This window comes from Sapajus apella, unplaced genomic scaffold, assembly GCF_009761245.1.
Source record: "Sapajus apella isolate SASKATOON/1434 unplaced genomic scaffold, GSC_monkey_1.0 scaffold15, whole genome shotgun sequence".
NCBI classification, from domain to species: Eukaryota; Metazoa; Chordata; class Mammalia; order Primates; family Cebidae; genus Sapajus; species Sapajus apella.
Window position 1 is genome coordinate 19,802,173 of NW_022436955.1, and position 20,032 is coordinate 19,822,204.

The 20,032-nt window shown below is 36.3% G+C and overlaps 1 protein-coding gene across 2 annotated transcripts in view; it reads left to right on the forward strand.

The window, feature by feature from the left end:
• Positions 1 to 20,032, forward strand: part of CNTNAP4 (contactin associated protein family member 4) — a 286,975-nt gene that overhangs the window by 243,328 nt on the left and 23,615 nt on the right. For both annotated transcript variants that reach the window (XM_032284501.1, XM_032284502.1), the window contains 3 exons: positions 3,865 to 4,035; positions 4,764 to 4,982; positions 17,883 to 18,122. In XM_032284501.1, the coding sequence (XP_032140392.1) occupies positions 3,865 to 4,035; positions 4,764 to 4,982; positions 17,883 to 18,122 (630 nt within the window). The remainder of the gene's footprint in view (positions 1 to 3,864; positions 4,036 to 4,763; positions 4,983 to 17,882; positions 18,123 to 20,032) is intronic.

Consider the following 20,032-nt stretch of genomic DNA (forward strand, 5'->3'; position numbering starts at 1 on the left):
TGCATCTATGTTCATCATGGAGATTGGCCTAAAGCTTTCTTTTTTTGTTGTGTCTCTGCTGGATTTTGGTATCAAGAAGATGTTGGTCTCATAAAATGAGTTGGGGAGGATTCCCTCTTTTTTTATTGTTTGGAATAGTTTCAGAATGATTGGTATCACCTACTCATTATTCTTTTTTTTTTTTTTTTTTTTTTTTGGAGGCAGAATCTCATTTTCTCATCCAGGGTGGAGTGCAGTGGTATAATCTTGGCTCACTGCAACCTCAGCCTCCCAGTCTCAAGTGATTCTCCTGCCTCAGCCTCCTAAGTAGTTGGGGCTACAGGTGTCTGCAGAAACACCTGGCTAATTTTTACATTTTTAGTAGAGATAGGATTTCACCATGTTGGCCAGAGTGGTCTTGAACTCCTGACCTCAAGTGACCTGCCTGCCTTGGCCTCCCAAAGTGCTGGAATTACAAACATGAGCCAGCATGCCTGGCCTAAAAATTTATTCTTAAATCTCTAGTACCCTGTACTGAATTGATAATGATAGAGCTTAGGGAATTTTTTATTTTTAGTTTTTTATGATTATTATTTATTTAAAAATTTTTATTGATACATAATACTTATGCATATTTATGGGGTATGTGTTATGGTATTTTTTTTGCATGCATAGAATGTGTAATGATCAAGCCAGGGGATTTAGGATATCCATCACCTCGAACATTTATCGTTTCTGTGAGTTGAATACATTTCGAGTCCTTTCTCCTAGCTATTTTGAAATACACACTATGATGTTAACTGTAATCACCCCAGTCTGCTATTGAACATTAAACTTATTGCTTCTATCTAACTGGAATTTTGTATTCATTGTCCAGTCTCTCTTCCTCTTTCCCCCCTATGCCATTTCCTGCCTCTGGTGACTATCATTCTCCCTCCCTCCCTCCGTGAGATTAGGGAATTTTAAATCACCTAATCCACAGAATGCTGTCTTCCAAAAGCCTGCAGCTCCTGCTGCTGCCTGCTGAGCCCTGTTTTCTCCTTCTCTTTGCCCCTGCTTTCTCTGAGGTGGCCCAGAACCTGATGGGTGTCTCTTAGCACATTGTGTAAAGGGCTGGGGTACTACATGCTATTAATGTAATTTGATCATGGAACTATTAGCCTTTGCTTTCTTTATAATTATTTTGAATTAGCAGCAATTTCTTAATCCAGTAAAATTTCTTTACCTCATTTTCTCCCTTTTGTGAATGTGTAAAATAAGGTCTAAATAAATGAAATAGACGTTATTATGTGTATGAGAGTGCTGCAGATGCCTAAAGTAATAAATTGGTTTCATTGCTCTAAAAGCATTCATGTACTGATAGCAGTAATTCAAAGAATTGTTCGTCTGGTTCAACCAGTTCCCCGAAGCCTTTTATACGATGCTCTATTGAGTTAGTGATGATATAATATGAAAAAAAAGAAATGTCATATCATAATATTACCTAATTTAAACCTTTAGGTAATTTTGAATGTCCCTCTTTCTAATCAGACAAAATAAGATTTAATAATGTTCCATAACTTGAAGTTTATTTTAATATACAACATTTCAACAAAAAGGCATCAATTCCTTCTGAAAACAGGTTTGCTAAGCACTGCTAAGAACACAAATGTGTCGTTATCCTTAACTTGATATTTTACATTTTCTTGCGTTTTTTTTTTTTTTTCCTGGAAATCCAAATGTCTAGTATAGGAATAGCTGTCAAAGGGACATAAGGAATAGGCTTGATGTGACCCTGATAATATATAGTTTCATTTGACTCTGGGAGGAAAAATTTCAAAGTAGATTCACAGTTAAATAAATTCAGCTCTCAAATTGTCCACACACAAGCTGAGAATTGACTTCTGAATCAGGTCCACAAGAAAAACAAACAAACAAAAATAGACATAAGCATTACTTTGTCTAAAATTTATACAAAGTAAATTAAAACTTAAGAAACATGTCAAGTTTGTGATTTTTAACTATGTAGCTGCATATCTGTTTTCTGCTAACATACTGTTTTGAAATTCCTGTTTTCCAACTTCAGAAGATCAATACATCTTTCTTCCAGGAAGGCAATTTAGATAGAATTTTATCCAGTGTTGGGAATGTGTGCTGAGGCAGTTGCTTAAAACTAAAGATGTAGGGCCATGCGTGGTGGCTCACGCCTATAATCCCAGCACTTTGGGAGGCCGAGGCGGGCGGATCACGAGGTCAAGAGATAGAGACCGTCCTGGCCAACATGGTGAAACCCTGTCTATATTAAAAATACAAAAATTAGCTGGGCATGGTGGCGTGTGCCTGTAGTCCTAGCTACTCGGGAGGCTGAGGCAGGAGAATTGCTTGAACCCGGGAGGCGGAGGTTGCAGTGAGCTGAGATCACGCCACTGTACTCCAGCCTGTTCCTGGTGACAGAGCAAGACTGTCTCAAACAAACAAACAAACAACAAAAAAAAAAAAAAAAAAAAAAAGGAAGATGTACAGTATTTGATGTACACAGAACTTGCTAGTGGCAGCAGACAATGCGGAGTTTGTTTCTCTGATAATACTTCTCATCAAACACACATATCCAGTCAGATTTCACTCCTGTCAGCTCATGCTGTTGCATTTTTATTTTATTTTCCATATTTTTTGCTATATATGGTTCACAGTATTTTTTCCAAAGGAAAGTTGTAGATATCAAAAAAAGACTGAGAAAGTGAAGATAAGTTGTATTGGGCAGCAATGATAATTAACTTTATGGCCTACATTTTTTTCAGATCTTTTAATTTATATCCCAGCCTTTTGAACATTTTCCGCCTATTTTGAGCCTTTGTAAACATTTTGAGAACACTTTTCATTTGCAATTTATCCACTTCATTCTTTTTTTAAAATTGTACTTTAAGTTCTGGGGTACATGTACAGAATGTGCAGGTTTGTTACATAGTTACACATGTGCCTTGGTGGTTTGCTGCATCTATCCCCCTGTCATCTACCTTCGGTATTTCTCCCAATGTTAGCCCTCCCCAATCCCGCATCCCCTGCTATTCCTCCCCTAGTCCCCTACCACCCAGCCCCCTGACAGGCCCTGGTGTATGATGTTCCCCTCCCTGTGTCCATGTGTTCTCATTGTTCAGTACCCACTTAGGAGTGAGAACATGTGGTATTTGGTTTTCTGTTCTTGTGTGAGTTTACTGAGAATGATGGTTTCCAGCTTTATCCATGTCCCTGCAAAGGACATCCACTTTGCAGGGACATTCTTATTGGCAAAGTAAGAGATAATTTTGAATAAAAAGAGCATTTTCATGAGAATGTCAGCTTGGACAGAGTAAGTTGTATGTTGGTTTGTAATTAGACAAGACTATTTAGAATGCCAGTCTCAGTTTAGACAATCACAGGCCCATTAAGGAAAACAGTTTATGTAACTCTGTGAAGTATGTGTACTAGAAGTGTTAGAATAAAAAATACTGTAAGCTTCTTGAGGGTTTTTGTTTGAAACAGGTAGGTGTTTAAATTTTCAAGTTATAAAAGATTGTCTATTTATCAATATTTGGCAGGTCGTATAATATCAGTTTAGTGAAGGATATAGTACTGAAGCTGAGGATATTTGTCCCATATAAAAGATAACATTCAGGCCATTTCTGTAATAATCATTCTTACTCTCTATTGGAAAAAAATCTAGGAGTTTAATCCCTGTAAAATCTCTTATGCTATGTCTTGTATAGCAAGACATATACTACATAATTGATAGAAAAAAAAAGAGCAGATTTGTATGTCACATTTTTAATAGCAAAAATGCTAAAAATAGAAAATGTAATTGCATTCATTTTATTTTTGAATTTATTTTCTTTTTGAATTCTTTTTCTTCTTTTTTCTCCCACAAAACAGGATCATTTTGGAATTCAGCTTCCTTTGATACTGAGGCTTCATATCTTCATTTTCCTACTTTTCACGGAGAACTTAGCGCTGATGTGTCTTTCTTTTTTAAGACAACAGCTTCATCTGGGGTATTTTTAGAGAACTTGGGGATTACTGATTTTATTCGAATAGAGCTTCGCTGTAAGTCTCCTTTTCCAGAGAAGTGTATGAGATTGTATCATTTAGTAGTAAATCTTTTAACTGATTTTTAAACTACTCATATGTCTACTTTATCATCTGACTCTTTTCATTGTGTCCCTTTGGAAAAAGTCAATGATATTAACTTATCCTTTTTGTAAGAATATAATGTGATACTTAACATGTGATAATTTGGGAAAGTAATTGGTAGTTTCTTATAACAATTTAAAAGCAGTTTTAATTTCAGTTAATTAAAACTAAAAAGCAATTTTTTAGTCAATTACAAATTACTTAATCACTCATTTTGATATACTCCTAAGCTGCTGTTATCTGAATATCTAATGTGTATAGCATGCCTTTGGAATTATATAAACTTTGAATTACTGTAACAATTATTTTTACATACAAAGCCAGTTGCTATTAGCTTCCTTGCTTTGGATAAATAGCTTTACTTCTTATCAATAGCAAAACTTAACTCTGAGGAGAAATATCTTAGAATATCATTGATTTTTTTCAAAAATATGAATGTATTTAATTGTCTCATGTCACATCAGAAGACCTAGTTCTGTGCCAGTGTCATGAGTTTCAAACAATGGCATTCAAACCATGCTGCGTTTGTTACCTTTCTATGTAGTGATTGTTACACTCTGGTGCTATTCCTAAGCATATTGGAGACTCAACACTCTACCACATGAACTCACTAGAACAATCTTTATGTGTCATATTTCCAGCTCCGACAGTAGTGACTTTTTCATTTGATGTGGGGAATGGGCCTTTTGAAATCTCAGTGCAATCACCCACCCACTTCAACGACAACCAGTGGCACCATGTGAGAGTTGAAAGGAACATGAAGGAGGCATCCATTCAAGTGGATCAGCTCACACCAGAGACACAGCCCGCCCCCGCTGATGGCCATGTCCTCTTACAGCTCAACAGTCAACTCTTCGTGGGTAAGTTCTCTTTTTAAGCAATCATTCAGTTGTATGATATATGCTCAGAAATGGGCCAAGATATAATAATACCAACTATAGAAATAAGAATAATAACTAACAGCAATAGCAAATCACCACTGAATAAGAAACTGTATTCCAGACGTAGCCAAATGCTTCATTTTTTTCTCATAACCAACCTGTGGAATGGGTGTTACCCATATTTTACAGATGAGATAGCTAAGCTTCCAGGGTTGACTTGCCTACAGAGAGATTCAGGTTTGTGCTTAACTAATTCCTATTTGCATATCTGTATTCTTCTTCTTCTTCTTCTTCTTTTTTTTTTTTTTTTTGAAACAGAGTTTTGCTCTGTTGCCCAGACTGAAGTAAAATGGTGCTATCTTGGCTCACTGCAATCTCCTCCCCCAGGGTTCTAGCAATTTTTTTTCCTCAGCCTCCCAAGTAGCTGGAATTACAGGTGCCCACCACCATGCACAGCTAATTTTTAAAATATTTTTGGTAGAGATAGGGTTTTGCCACGTTGACCAGGTTGGTCTTGAACTCCTGACCTCAGGTAGTCTACCTGCCTCGGCCTCCCAAAGTGCTAGGATTACAGGTTTGAGCCGCTGTTCCCTGCCTTACCTGCATTCTTAATATTTCAGGTTATGTGATTGGTTTCAGCTTGTTTATTTATTACATTAGTGTTTTACTATGATATCAGGAATGTTTATCTCTGTTCTCAGAATTGCTGAGGAAACCTCCTTGTAATTCCAGTTGATGCCAAACAATGGACACTCCCCCACCCCACAAACACCGCATGGAAAACAGGCCAGTAGCAAAAAAAACCCAAACAAACAAACAAACAAAAAACAAAAAGCACATACGTACAAAACCCAGACACACAGTGGGTATAGAGTTCCTGGATTGATAGTTTCACCATTTCCTCTGCTATTTTCCCTCATTTTGTCCATTTTTCTTTATTTCCTAAATCCATTCATGTGGCATTTATAGATTTGATAGTGGAATCCTCCTGGATGTGTTTGTTTTACTTGGCATCTTTGCTAATTCGTTTGTAGAAATTATAGACCATGAATTATCTCTTACTCGATCACTTCTCATATATTTTAATATAAACAAGAACATAAAAGTACTGTAAAGCAGAATAAATGATAAAGTGTTAGAAATTATGCTTCAAGGTTAGATATGGTATAATCCTACCACTTTTGGAGACCAAGATAGGAGGATTGCTTGGGGCCAGGAGTTTGAGATCAGCCTGGGAAACACAGCAATTCCCCAACTCTGCAAAAAGTAAAAAGTTAAAAAATTTAGTCAAGCATGGTGGCATACCCTGTAATCCCAGGATTTGAGAAGCTGAGGTGGGAGGATGGTTGAGCCCAGTAATTGGAGGCTGTAGTGAGTTATGATCACGCCACTGAACTGCATCCTGGGTGACAGAGGGAGCCCCTGTCTCAGCAACAACAACAACAACAAATAAATTATTTTTCAAGCATTCTCAAGACTTATACCTTTCAAGAAAATTGATCAGATCCCCATTATACCTTTTATTTCTTAACAGTGTGATTTTATTAACCTTCTCTCACTGGAAAGGATGAAGCTTATTTGCAACATATTTGAGGAAGACGTATTTGGGATTACTAATATATTTGTATACTTAATGTTTTGATCATTTATTACTTCCTTTACTCAAATATTTAATGCATAGCTTCTGTAAGTAAGGCACTGTAGCAATCTAATCATGATCTTGTGACCACTTGACTCACTGACTTAAGGGTATGAAGATGGTAATATATTAGCAGAAATATATAACTTTTAATAACATACTAGAGACTCAGGAAATTGACAAAGCTATTTCTTGAATTACAAAAAAATGAGAGATGGCCACAACAAAAGGTATGGCAATTTAAAATCTGTCAGTAGCTTGGAAATAGCCTTACTTTACTATTCTTGGAAATTGCGAGGCTGAAATAGTCCTCGAATTTTTCAGTGAAATATGCTGCAGTTTGCCTGTGGATGACCTTTCACTCTTGGTATGAATTTCAGCTTTATGAGATGGAGTCACTATATGTTATGTTGTATAGAAATCCTCGCCTAAACTTGACTTCAGAAAGTTATAATGAAGCACTAGTATGACATCAGAAAACTGCTTGAAAACAGACTTTAGTCTTTTAGCATTAATCATGTGATATAATTTTAATAAGGACACAGGAAGGGGAACATCACACACCAAGGCCTGCGGGGTGGGAGGCCAGGGGAGGAATAACAGGGGGTGAGGGGATTGGGGCGGGATAGCATTAGAAGAAATACCAAATGTAGATGACGGGGCGATGGATGCAGCAAACCACCACTATGGCACGTATATGCCGATGTAACAAACCTGCACGATCTGTACATGTACCCCAGAACTTAAAGTATAATAATGATAAAATAAAATAAGGATCTAAAAGATTCGTCTTCATGGAGGCAGTTGGTTAGGCCTTTGACCTCACTATATGTGTTGAAATGTAAGGATGGGTGTTAGTCTAAAGTTTTACAGAAAAGAACTCTTGATTATATTTAAGTCAAAATCATTGAAAATTAAAAAGGTGAGGCAAAACTAAGATTTTGGAAACAAGATTACATATACTATTAATAAAAATCTGTTTATACAATTTCATCCTTCCTGTTCACAGACAACTGTGAGTAAGTTGACATGATTTAGTGTGGAGATACTAAAGGAAGGGCTCATGAAAAAGAAAAAAAACCTTTTGGGTAGAGAAAATCATTGGCTGTTAAAATACCACGTGAGAGCTTGGTTTTATCTTCACCTCCACTAGAGTGAACTAGTCTGTTAGGAAAGGGCTTAGACTGCAGGCTATATATATAACTATGTATATTTGTGTGTGTGTGTATACATAAATTTATATATTTATACACACACACAAAATATATTATAAAATATAATTACATATAAACTATATAACTATACTTTATATAGTTTATACATATATAAATATATAACTTGTATATTTAGATATAATTTATATGTAGTTATATATATATATCACCATATGTGTGTATCCACACATGTATACATGTGTGTGCAGACACATATACATATATAAATTTTCAGACAGTGATAAATGCCATACAGTAAAAAGCACAGCATGAAATCAGACAGTGATTTGTGTTGGGGACTTCTGTTTCAAGTAGTGTGGTCAGTGCAGTCCTCTCGGGAGTCCTCTCTGGAGACCGTTAGCAGAGTCCTAATTTGAGTAGAGGCCAGATGAAGCAGAAGAGAGAATGGTGTGAACACCTGAAGGAAGAGAATTGCAGGCCGTGGGATCATGCTCAAAGTGGTAGGAATAAGCTTTAGGGATTCAAGGAACAAGGGAAAAACAACGTGGCTGGAGAGAATCAGTGTTAGGGAAATTACGATGGGAAATAAGATTGAGGTATATATTGGACCTTGTAGGGCCATGGTGAGGACTATGGATTTTACTCTGAGGGATCAGAGGAATGACATAATTTAATTTACATTTTCTAAGCTGTCTCTTACTACTCGGAGGGCTATGGATGGAGGAAATGAAGGGCAGGCAGGCTTTCCTAGGTGTCCCTCTGAGAGATAATGGTGCTGCAGGCTAACGTAGAGATGTTGAAATTTAGATGCATGCAACTTGCTAATAAATTGGACACTGATGTCAGTGTTTTACTATTTGTGATAATATGCTTGGGGATGAAATGCTTCTTTGTAGGTCGTTTCTCACATCATTTCCAAGTTTTTATTTTTATTTATTTATGAATGAAATAGCATCTCACTATGTCATTCAAGTTGGAGTGTGGAGGTGTCCTCGCTGCTCCCTGCATCCTTGATCTCCTGGGCTCAAGGAATTCTTACACTTTAGCCTCCCATGTAGCCTTCACCACACGTACATGCCACCATGCTCAGCTAATTTTTGCATTTTTGTAGAAACAGGGTTTTGCTGTGTTGCCTAGGCTGGTCTGAAACTCTTGGGCTCAAGTGCTCTACTCTCCTCAGCCTCCTAAAGTGCTAGGATTACAGGTGTGAGGTACCAGTAAGTTTTAAACACCAGCCTAGATTTAAATTTCACCTGAAATTAGCTTTTCTTATTTGCTTCCTTCATCTTAACTCATAGTAGTGATTAAAGCGATTTCCTGGCTACACAATCCAGATTATATACCACAAGCCATAGCTTTCCAGGCTGCAGAGAGTCTCAGGCCACAGAAAATATTTCACCTACATGCTCTCTTTAAATGAGATGTACCTGCTCCATAATCACACTCTCACCAGTAAATTGGGCTTCTTTATTTATAGATTTTGTTCCAGCACATGTCATATATAGCAGGACCCTTCTCCCATTGCCTCACATATTAATACCTTGAAATATGTTAGGGTTAAGTCTTGTTCTATTTACAGAGCTTGTGACTCCGTGGGTGACTGGTAATCTCTACTTCAATCCAATATAATTGATTTTCTGGTTACAGTTTTAAAGGGTAATTTAATTCCCCTTACTTGCAAGTTAAATAATTTAATTTGTGGTTCATCCGTCCATCTTAAAGATAATTATAGCTAATCAGCATTTTCAGTGTGCATAACAACTATCCTTTCTATTTGGGTATGGGGCAAATGAATGAGGTAAATGTGATTTCAAAAAGTAAGTACAGTTCTCAGCATGATTTCATTCTTCTAATAAAAATGTTTTAAATACAGAGATGGATGGTAATAGTAATAATGTTTAAACAAGTTTAGAGGTTAAATGTACAACATGAGGACTATAGTTAATAAAATTGTATGGTATTTGAGATTTTTGTTAAATATAGTAGATTTGTCACAAAAAAGTAACTGTGTCAGATTATAGCTATGTTCATTTGCTTTACTGCTGTAACCATTTTACTACCTCTATGTTTCCCATAACATCATGTTGTAAACTTCAAATATACACAATAAAATTTGTTTTTTAAAAATGATTAAATTACATGGAAACACAATTTTTATAAACAGGACAAGACCAAAAGACTGTTAGTGTTACACAGTCTAAGATAGGTGATGTTGCTATTCCAACATTAAGTAGCTTTTATTAAAAATGCACCTCCTTATTGGTAAACAAATTTAGTAGAATCCTACTGTGGTACATTTCAAATAACGAAGTTATTTTAAAATATAAATATGAAATGTAAGAAATTTCAATAACATGTAAATATATTAATTTGAGATACTATGTTTAACACTTTACCTGCAGATAAAATGTGTAGATATTTGGATATATGATAATTTTGATTTAAATTATATTCTCCATCTTACTAACTGGGTTTATGTTGATAATATTTATTAGTGTTAAATTTTTTGAGATTAACTTTTTTTAAAATGTGAGATGAGTCTATCTGTCTGTCACCCACCCTGGAGTACAGTGGCACGATCATGGTTTGCTGCAACTTCTCCTTCCCAGGCTCAGGTTATCCTCCTGCCTCAGCCTCCAGAACAGCTGGGACCACAGGCATGTACCACCACACCAGGCTATTTTTTGTATTTTTTTTGTAGAGACACAGTCTCCCTATGTTGCTCAGGCTGGTCTTGAACTCCTGGGTTCAAGAGATCCTCCCACCTTGGCCTCCCAAAATGCTGGGATTACAGGTCTGAGCCACCATGCCTTACCTGGAGATTAGCATTGTCAGTAGTCTCTCAGAAGTGGCTGTTGCAATAAGATCATGTGAAGGAATCCAATGTATTTACTTCATTGCTTCTTCACCCTCTCTACTAAAGACTAATCGTAAAGTATGTTCACATCTGAGAGTGAAACTCTGAGGAAAGATTAATGCTTTAATTTCTGAGAAAAATCAGTAGAAATAAATAGAAAGCATTTTTAAAAAATGTGATCCAGTTGGGCAGCAGTTATATATGACAATTGAAATAGGAATAAGGAAATGATAAATGGATCTTCAGAGATCTAGCTAGCATTAGCCTACACCTGAGCAATACAAAACAGAGGGCTTTTGAACAATCCCTGACATTTCAAATATTAGAACAATTAGCTTCAACTAATCTAAACTGTAAGATGTCATGCAAAGTAAAGGAAGAATAAAATAATGCACAAAATCCTTGTATGAATAAGTGATAAGAATTAACATCAGCCTAATGTAATACATTAGACACGATGAGGACCAACACAATGAACATCTCCTTCCTTCCTCCAAATAATTCCAGCCACCACATCTCATTGCTTTTTATAATAAAAAATAGATTCACCTGTTTGTAGCCCATTTTTCTCCATTCTTAGTTGTGACATTAGGTCTTTACTATCCGTGTGTGTGTGTGTGTGTGTGTGTGTGTGTGTATCTGTGATTTATGCCTATCTTAAATAATTCTATTCAGAACTACCTCTTGTTGTCCTTAAAAAAAAGTTTCAGGACCTAATACTAATCAGTGTATTGAACACTTGCCCTTGACTTGCTAACACTGAGGACTTAGCATCCAGTCACTGCTGTTATCGTACACTCACAAACATTCTCCAGCCACAGAAATGATGGAGAGAAAAGAATCAATCATATTTTAAGCTGAAATGTGACAGTGGTCATTTTCTATTTTGGCTTGTAAACTCAGCATTTTCGTAGAAGCTTCTTAAATTAGCCTTGAATTGATTTTCATTTAACTGGCTCTGCAATTTTTGTTTCCAGTCTCAATTATTTTACTGACAGGTTTTTAAATGGGTCTAACTTTATTTCAGTGCTTTGTGACTCGAACCTAGAGGAGAAGTTAGGACCCCTGACATAGTCAGAAGTCTTTGCTTTGCATATGAATTGCATTGGATATATAAATATTTATCAACTGTTTAGAGTGAACAGTTTCTAAAAGCCACATGCAAAGGTTAATATTGAACTCTAAACATATTGAAGCTCTGAAACCGTAGTGATCAATCTTAGCTCTGTGTGTGTGTGTGTGTGTGTGTGTGTGTGTGTGTGTGTGTGTCTGTGTATTTTTGTGATTTCACCTAGGAGTGAAATTTTAGGTCATAGCATAAGCATAGGCTAAGCACAGGAAATACTGCCATATCTCTATTCACCATTAGATAGCTTCCTTTATGAAGTGGCTATTCAGATCTTTGCCCGTTTTCTACAAGGTTGTCTTATTTTTTAAAAAAATTCTTATATATTTCGGATGAATCCTTTTCATATAAATTTATTGCAAGATCTTTGATCTCTCTGTGAGTTGATTATGCTTTCATATTGTTAATAGTTTCCTTGGATGAACAGAAGTTCTTAATTATAATGTGTTCCAGATTTTTTTAATTTTGTTTTTTTAATTTGCTAAAATATAGTTAGCATGTAAGAATATCAAGCAGACTTATGTTTGAATTCAGTACAATAAAGGTCACATTTCTCTTTAATGTAATAAAATAATTTATCTTAATTATGACTTTTCCCCTTCTTAAGGTATCTTTTTCATAATGAGCCTAAGAAGCCCCCACTCTACCTTTCTTTTTTTCTTCTTTTTGTTTTTGTTTTTTTTTTTTTTTTGAGATGGAGTCTCACTCTGTCACCCAGGCTGGAGTGCAACGGCATGATCTCAGCTTACTGTAACTTCCGCCTCCAGGGTTCAAGCAATTCATCCTGCTTCGGCCTCCAGAGTAGCTGGGATTACAGGCACCTGCCACCCACGCCTGGCTAATATTTGTAGTTTTTAGTAGAGACGGGGTTTCACCAGGCTGTTCTTGAACTCCTGACCTCAGATGATCAGCCCACCCTGGCCTCCCAAAGTGCTGGGATTACAAGTGTGAGTCACTGGGACCAGACCAGTGTACTTTTCTGTGTCCAGTAGGTAAATCTTAGTGATAATTGACTGAAGTCAGAATTCAGATGTGATGTTTGGAGACAAGAGAATGTGATTATTCATCGGTGAAAAGCAGTTTATTTCTTTGAAACAGGCTTTAGCCTGCTCAAACTAGAGAGCTGCTCTGGCTTCAACATGTGAGGAGTCTAAGTAGATTCATTCTTTCCACTGCTACTGCTACTGGGGCACATTTTCACCACTGACTTTGATTCAGGGAAAAGTGACTGAATTTTCTGCCCATGACACTGTTACTTACAAGAGCTGGCTCTTTGAACCATAATAGTTATTTGAACAAGAGGAAGAATACTCCTCTTCCTCCCCTCCTTTCCAGGACTTTGCTGAATGAGGAAGAGTGCATGACAAACTTACAGCTGGACTTCCAGATTCCCTGCCTTCTATGTTAACCAACACCACTATTTCTGAAGGAGAGGTCTTCCTCCAGTATGCGGACAGTGTTCAAAGTCCAGTGCTTGACATACAGAAGACAGCTTTTCCCCTTCAATCCCCTGACTTGGTCCTGGGCCCAGCCTGCATGCCCTATCACTTTCCTGCCCCAAATTAATTGGTGATTGGGGCTTTGCCTTTTTTCCTTTGACATAGTGACAAGGTCAGGGAGTGTCCTTGGACTCTGCCAGGCAAATTTCTATAGCTTTGAATTTTGAAGGGAAGCTTGAGGATCTTGATTTCTTGATTTCTGTAAGGCCCCTGGGTGAGTTATGCAGTTGTTCCCGATTAATTCTCAATAATATTCAAGCACAGCATATGAATAATTTGCCATTAAAAATGTAAAGTGTAATCTCAAAGGTCTTCCTGCCACAAAAGTGGTGGAAAATTGGCATAAGAAAGATCTAGCTCCTACTCCATGACAATAACATCTGTCACTTATAGTAATTTCCTGATAATAATGAACATGAGGAAAGGGTTGGTGCTGGGTCTCTGCTCAGCACCCGACAAATAATTTAGATGCAAGACCTCAGTACAATTACATAAGTGGACAGGTTCAGTTATTCGCAATAAACATGGAAAGGTTAGGCATTTGTTTCACAAGATACTTAGTGTTTGTGAAGCCCTGAAATTCATTATATCTGATATAGCATGGCAGGTAAATTGATAGAAAATTAATTGGAAGACAGTTCCAAACGTAATAGCTCAGTGGAAACATCCAGAATCAATTAACCAAAGTGAAACTCATTTTCATTGGACACACTCTAACCCTGAAAAGGCACTGGAATGTTTAATTAAGCTTTCAAGCCCAATCCTATTTACATTAGGCATGTTTTTGAGAATAGTTACATCTGAAAATAAAGTTATTAACTTGAAACCTAATGGTAAAGGCAAAATTCTAAATACATGTATGACACAGTGGTCTGCATCTAATTAGATATTATGTTTTCTGGTCACTTAAAATATAGCTTAAAACTATTTGGTTAGGTAAATAACTCTCTGAAAGTACAGAATTAAGATGTCCTGTTTATAAAGTTGCATGCTGATTTTCTTCTCACTCTTACAAATATTATTTAAGTATGTATCTCTCACATATATACATATGTTTTCTCCTACTCATCCCATCCTCTGACTTTCTTCTTTACTGTGTATCTATTTTTGTTGTCTTGTAGCAATTTCGTGTTTCCCCATCTAAACTTATTTCTAGAGCTTTTTGACAGCAAGATTGATTTCATATAGTTTCATACCTTCAATAAAGCTCGCTGAGCTGAGGTGCTATTCAATCCAAAGATGATCTGAGGCATACAGGAAAATGGAAAAGTCTTCTTCTTTTACCACATAGTGGTGTGAAGTGAAAAGAAGCCTCCTTGGAATGAAAGGCTATTTGTGGGTCCAAATCCTACCCCTGCCTTTAACTAAATGTGTTTATTCTAATATTTCCTTGGATGGACCCATGGACCAATCTTTGAAATTCCTTATTCCTCTAGTTTCCCATCATCCAATACAAACTAAACAAACACAAAAAAATCCAGTTAGAACAGTTGGAAATAGACTTTAGTCAGACATTGGACCCCAAGTTATTCAGTTATGTTGTTACTGGCAGAATGAGATAAGCCCCTGAGGTAGGAAGACTGTGTATGTTTCAGAGCAGCAAATATATAACAATGTGATTAATGTTACTGTTTACTATGGACCGTATACCATGATTTAATGTGGGATAATACAAAGTAAATTAAATGCACCAGGAATACACCTTTAATTCAGAGTTCACAGCATGTGGCCTCCCGCAAAAAGTTCCCGTGCCAAACTCAAAACCAAAATGTTAGCTGCCTTACCCAGGGAAGAAATATCCTAGAAGGATCCCAAAAGAATCTTGGCCAGAGAGTTTTGGCCCTGGGAGCTCACTGAGTTGAGTCAACAGAGTGGAAGAATAGGGAGGCGTGAAGATAAAGGAGTAGCAGCTCTGGTGTGGAAGAAAAAGAAAAATCTTGGGCGTAAGAGCAGAAGAGAGACTTGAAGAATGGCAGGGTCCTCAAAAAACTACAAATAGAAGTACCATATGCTCCAACAATCTCTCTAATGGGCATTTATCCAAAGAAAAGAAAATCAGTTGAAAAGACACCGTACCTTTAGGTTTATTGCAACATTGTCGACAATAGCCAAGATGTAGACTCAACCCAGGTGTCCGGTAACTAATGAATGGGTAAAAAGTGGTATGTGTAATAGAATACAATTCAGCCATAAAAAAAGAATGAAATCCTGTCACTTGCAGCAACATGGATAGAACTGAAGGACATATATTAGGTGAAATAAACCAGGAACAGAAAGTTAAACATGCCATTATGTCACTCATAAGGAAGCTTAGGAAAGGATGATCTCATAGAAGTAAAAAGTAGAACAGAGGCTACTAGAAGATGGGGAGGGTAGAGGGAAGGGACACAGAGATATTTGTCAAAGGATACACAATTACAGCTATCTAGATAGAAGGAAAAAGTTATAATGTTCTGTGCCACTGTAGGGTGACTATAGTTTACAATAATATGTAGTTTCAAATAGCTAGGAAGACACTGAATATTCCCAACACTAAAAAATGATAAATATTTGAAATGATGGAGATGCTAATTACTCTGACCTGATCACTGCACATTATATGTATCACAACATCACTATGTATGCCATAAATATGAATAATTATTGTGTGTCTAATAAACATTTTTTAAAACAGAGATACAAAATAGAATGAACAATTCAATTGGGCACCCATGTTATAAAAACTAAAAAAAATGGCAGCAGATTGAGTAAATGTAAACATAGGAAAAATTAAACAGTAACATTTTCAGGCATTCTGAAACTCTGTGATGAAATTAACTCCATCCCTACCGTGATTACATATGACAATGGCAATAAGTTGACACTGTCTAGATTTATAAACAGACTTATACATAGGAAGAATGACAACACCCTTAAGACCGTGGCATCCTTCACTGAGGAGAAACAAATCATGTAAACTGAAACAATTTGAATACATTTAAATACAACAATTTGGATATAGTTATATCTATGAATCTGAATTCTGAAGTGTTAATGCCCCAAAGTCCAGAATTTTCAGGAATTCTTTGAGGTTCCTTTTCATAGTTTTTCATTATTTGCAAATATATAATTAGTTTATTAAATTTGGGCCTTAGTCTCAGAGACCCAAGCATCTCTGTGGGGCAGAAGGGGCCCCCTCTTTACCCGTGAAGCACTATGCCCACATATCCCGATTTTATGTATAATGTGGTTTAACAAATGAGTGAATGAATGGATTTCATAGTTATAACACAGAAATTATCTGTCTAGCACTGTTCTTTGTGTTGGAGATACAGTACCAATTGCAGTAGCCCTTGTTGAATGAATGCTAGGTTAAGGAGCTAAGTGATTTGGAAGAGAACGAAGTGAACATGTTTTAGGAAAAGAGAATTTATATGTAAAGAGTATGTACAAGGTCTTGGTGATGAAACAGCATTATTTATCCAAAGATGGAGCTTCTTTTTAAAGGTCTCACAAACATCTGATGCCTCTCATTAGAGCTGCCAGGTTATTTAGATTAGGGTACTATTTTACCACTTCAAGTTCTGAGCATTAACTTAGGCTATTCCTGGACACAAATTTATGTATGAGTCCACCCAGGGCTTACATTCCTGTCAGGATAGTGCTTATAGAATGATGTTCTAGTGATCATCTGAATTAGAATCTCCTGCAAGCCTTGTTAACTCAACATTCACAACCCTATTTTTGGACCACAAACCAGTATTTCTTGGGGCAAGCTACTGAGTCCATTTATTAGAAGCTCTCCATGTGATTATGTATTATCCCTATTTCTTAAAGTTTGAGAACCTTTACCTTAGAATGGTGGGGTCTGATTCCAACCAAACATTATAGACCTCATTAAGGGCGACTTGATAAGAAGTACATATGGTTATATATTCAATAAATGTTACATCACTTATTTCTGTATTGATTCCCTTTTGAAATTTTGTTAAAAATCTTTCCAAGCATAAAACAATGAACACTAGACTAACCTTTAGAAAAACAATCACTGGGAAATATGTCAGACAAAAACAAATAATCTGACTTTCAATTACCATCTTTTCAATGAATGGATAACAATCAAAGGACCGTGTCAATGCACCATCAGAAGATCTCGAGCTTCCTTCATAATTCTTAGAAAAATAAAACTGTACCAGAATCAAGATTGGGTTTAAATATGAAGGATGAACCATATTTACCCAGCAATATGTACTTATTAAAATACCCAGATAGTAATTTCTACATTAAAATAACAATACATGTCACTGTTACTTTGAATAAGAGTATAGTATGACCTTTATTTTGTTCCTCAATTTAAAGATCACAAAATATTTTTTTGAAAAAAATATGTAACACATTCAACTTAAAAAAATGAATTAAAGTTTTATCTTTCTTGGAGTCTGTATTTGGAGCCATGAATTGTGTTTCCATATTATATTTGCTCATCCTTTTTCTTTTTTTTTTTTTTTTTTGCTGTTCTCTGTAAGGCCTCGGTTTTGTTTGGTCTTTAAATCCTGAATAAAACACCTAGGAACATGTTTCCATTTGCAGTATTTCCCTTTTAGGTGGAACGGCCACCAGACAGAGAGGCTTTCTGGGCTGCATTCGGTCTCTGCAGTTGAATGGGATGACCTTGGATTTGGAAGAAAGAGCCCAGGTGACTCCAGAAGTGCAGCCAGGTTGTAGGGGACATTGCAGCAGCTATGGGAAGTTATGCCGCAATGGAGGGAAGTGCAGAGAAAGGCCCATTGGGTTCTTTTGTGACTGCACTTTCTCTGCATACACAGGGCCATTCTGCTCAAATGGTAAGTGTGGCATGGAAGGCTGTAGCAGAAAAGCGTATTAAATGTGACTCAAATGTCTGGCAGTTGTGTCCTTTGCAGCTATTTTTTTCAGTTTCTGAATTTTTTTGGCAAAGTGTCTATTAAATGTAAAGAATAGGTAAAAGATCCTGGTGTTGAGGCAGTATCACGTATTCAAAGATGAAGCCCGTCATATTTCACTACTTAAATATTTGACTCATTTCTGAAAAACTAGTGTTTGTTAATGATAAATCCATTGTCACCTTATGTATTTTAAAGTGTTCAATCTGCTTTTTTCCACCTGATGTTTATGTTCTTAAATTATTTGGTTGTTAACAACCTGCCCCTTGGGGCAGTTCCTTATTTTAAAATTATTTAAAGCATTACTTTTTTTTTTTTTTTTGAGATAGAGTCTTACTCTGTCACTGTCACCCAGGCTGGAGTGCAGTGGTGTGATCTTGGACCACTGCAGCCTCCACTTCCCAGGTTCAAGTGATTCTCCTGCCTCAGCCTCCCAAGTAGCTGGGATTACAGGAGCCCGCCACTACACCTGACTAATTTTCATATTTTTCGTAGAGATGGGGTTTTACCATGTTGCCCAGGCTGGTCTCAAATTCCTGACCTCAAGTGATCTGCCACCTTGAGCCTACCAAAGTGCAGGGATGAAAGACTGTAAATGTAACTGTACCTGGCCCTGTTAACTATTATTTTTGTTGAAGATATTCAACAAAGCAAGGATATTTAAGATGCATTGTTTTTTATTTTTATTTGTTTTTAGACAAATATTTTTCCAGAAATGTAAACAATATACTATTAAATATCGATACATTACATAAATAGACACATTTATACATTAATCATACATTTTGTTGTATGATATGTTGAATATCTGCTGGTAAAATAAAATAGCAGAGTACTTTTCAGCTTCTCATTCTCTGATACACATCATGGAAGAAGGAAAGAACAATTGTAGGATTAAGTGTTCTGGACAGACTTCTATGAATATATAAACATTTATTATTCTTTCATAGTTCCTCATAGAAGACTGACATCAATTTTACTTCAGTTACTTTATTTAAAGTGTCTCTTGGCTGTTGAACCTTTTCCTGAAGGAGGCTAACAAAACTTGGCTCCAAATTAAAACAACTCCTGACTTACAAGGAAAGCATGGGGATGAGTTAATAAAAAGTTGGCCAAATGCACTTTTCAAGACATCTGCTTTCCTCAGGAATAATCTATAATTTACAAATGAACTTGTGATCATAATCATATACTGCTGGTACCATGCTAGGACACTTTTTATCTTTAAAGTGATAATTAAGACCACTTATTTAAAATAACCTGTCTTCATTTTCTGGATGTAAATAATTTCCAGTTCATCATGCTAAGTGCAACCAGAAATGTTACTCTGTATGAGCATATTATATTGAATATAAAAGATAAGTTATAGATAACAAAATAATGAAACCAACAAATAAAAACCCCTAAAATGTCAAGGGAGTAATTACTGTGTGATCCAGTAAACATCATCTACAACTTGTATGTAGTAACCAGCCCTTTTTTTAGTAATGGAGAGAAGCAGATTCAAGAATTTAAAACAGGTTATTTCTCCTACCATCCTCTTCATTTTCAAACATATATATTTGGTGTGTGTGTGAGAGAGAGAGAAAGGAGAGAGACAGAATTTGGGATATTAATCTCATACAAGGAAAATACTACACTTTTGTAAAATGATTTAAAAGAGGTTGGCTAGTTCTGTTTGTTGATCCTATTTTTCCCTCCCATGTTAATACCAGACTTAACTTTCTTTATATAGTGTATAAGAACTATGAGAAAATGTTTAGACATAAAGGAAAATTTCTGCCTGTCGGTCCTGGGAAAGAAGAGAGTCTCTCAAATGTCCTTCCTTCCTA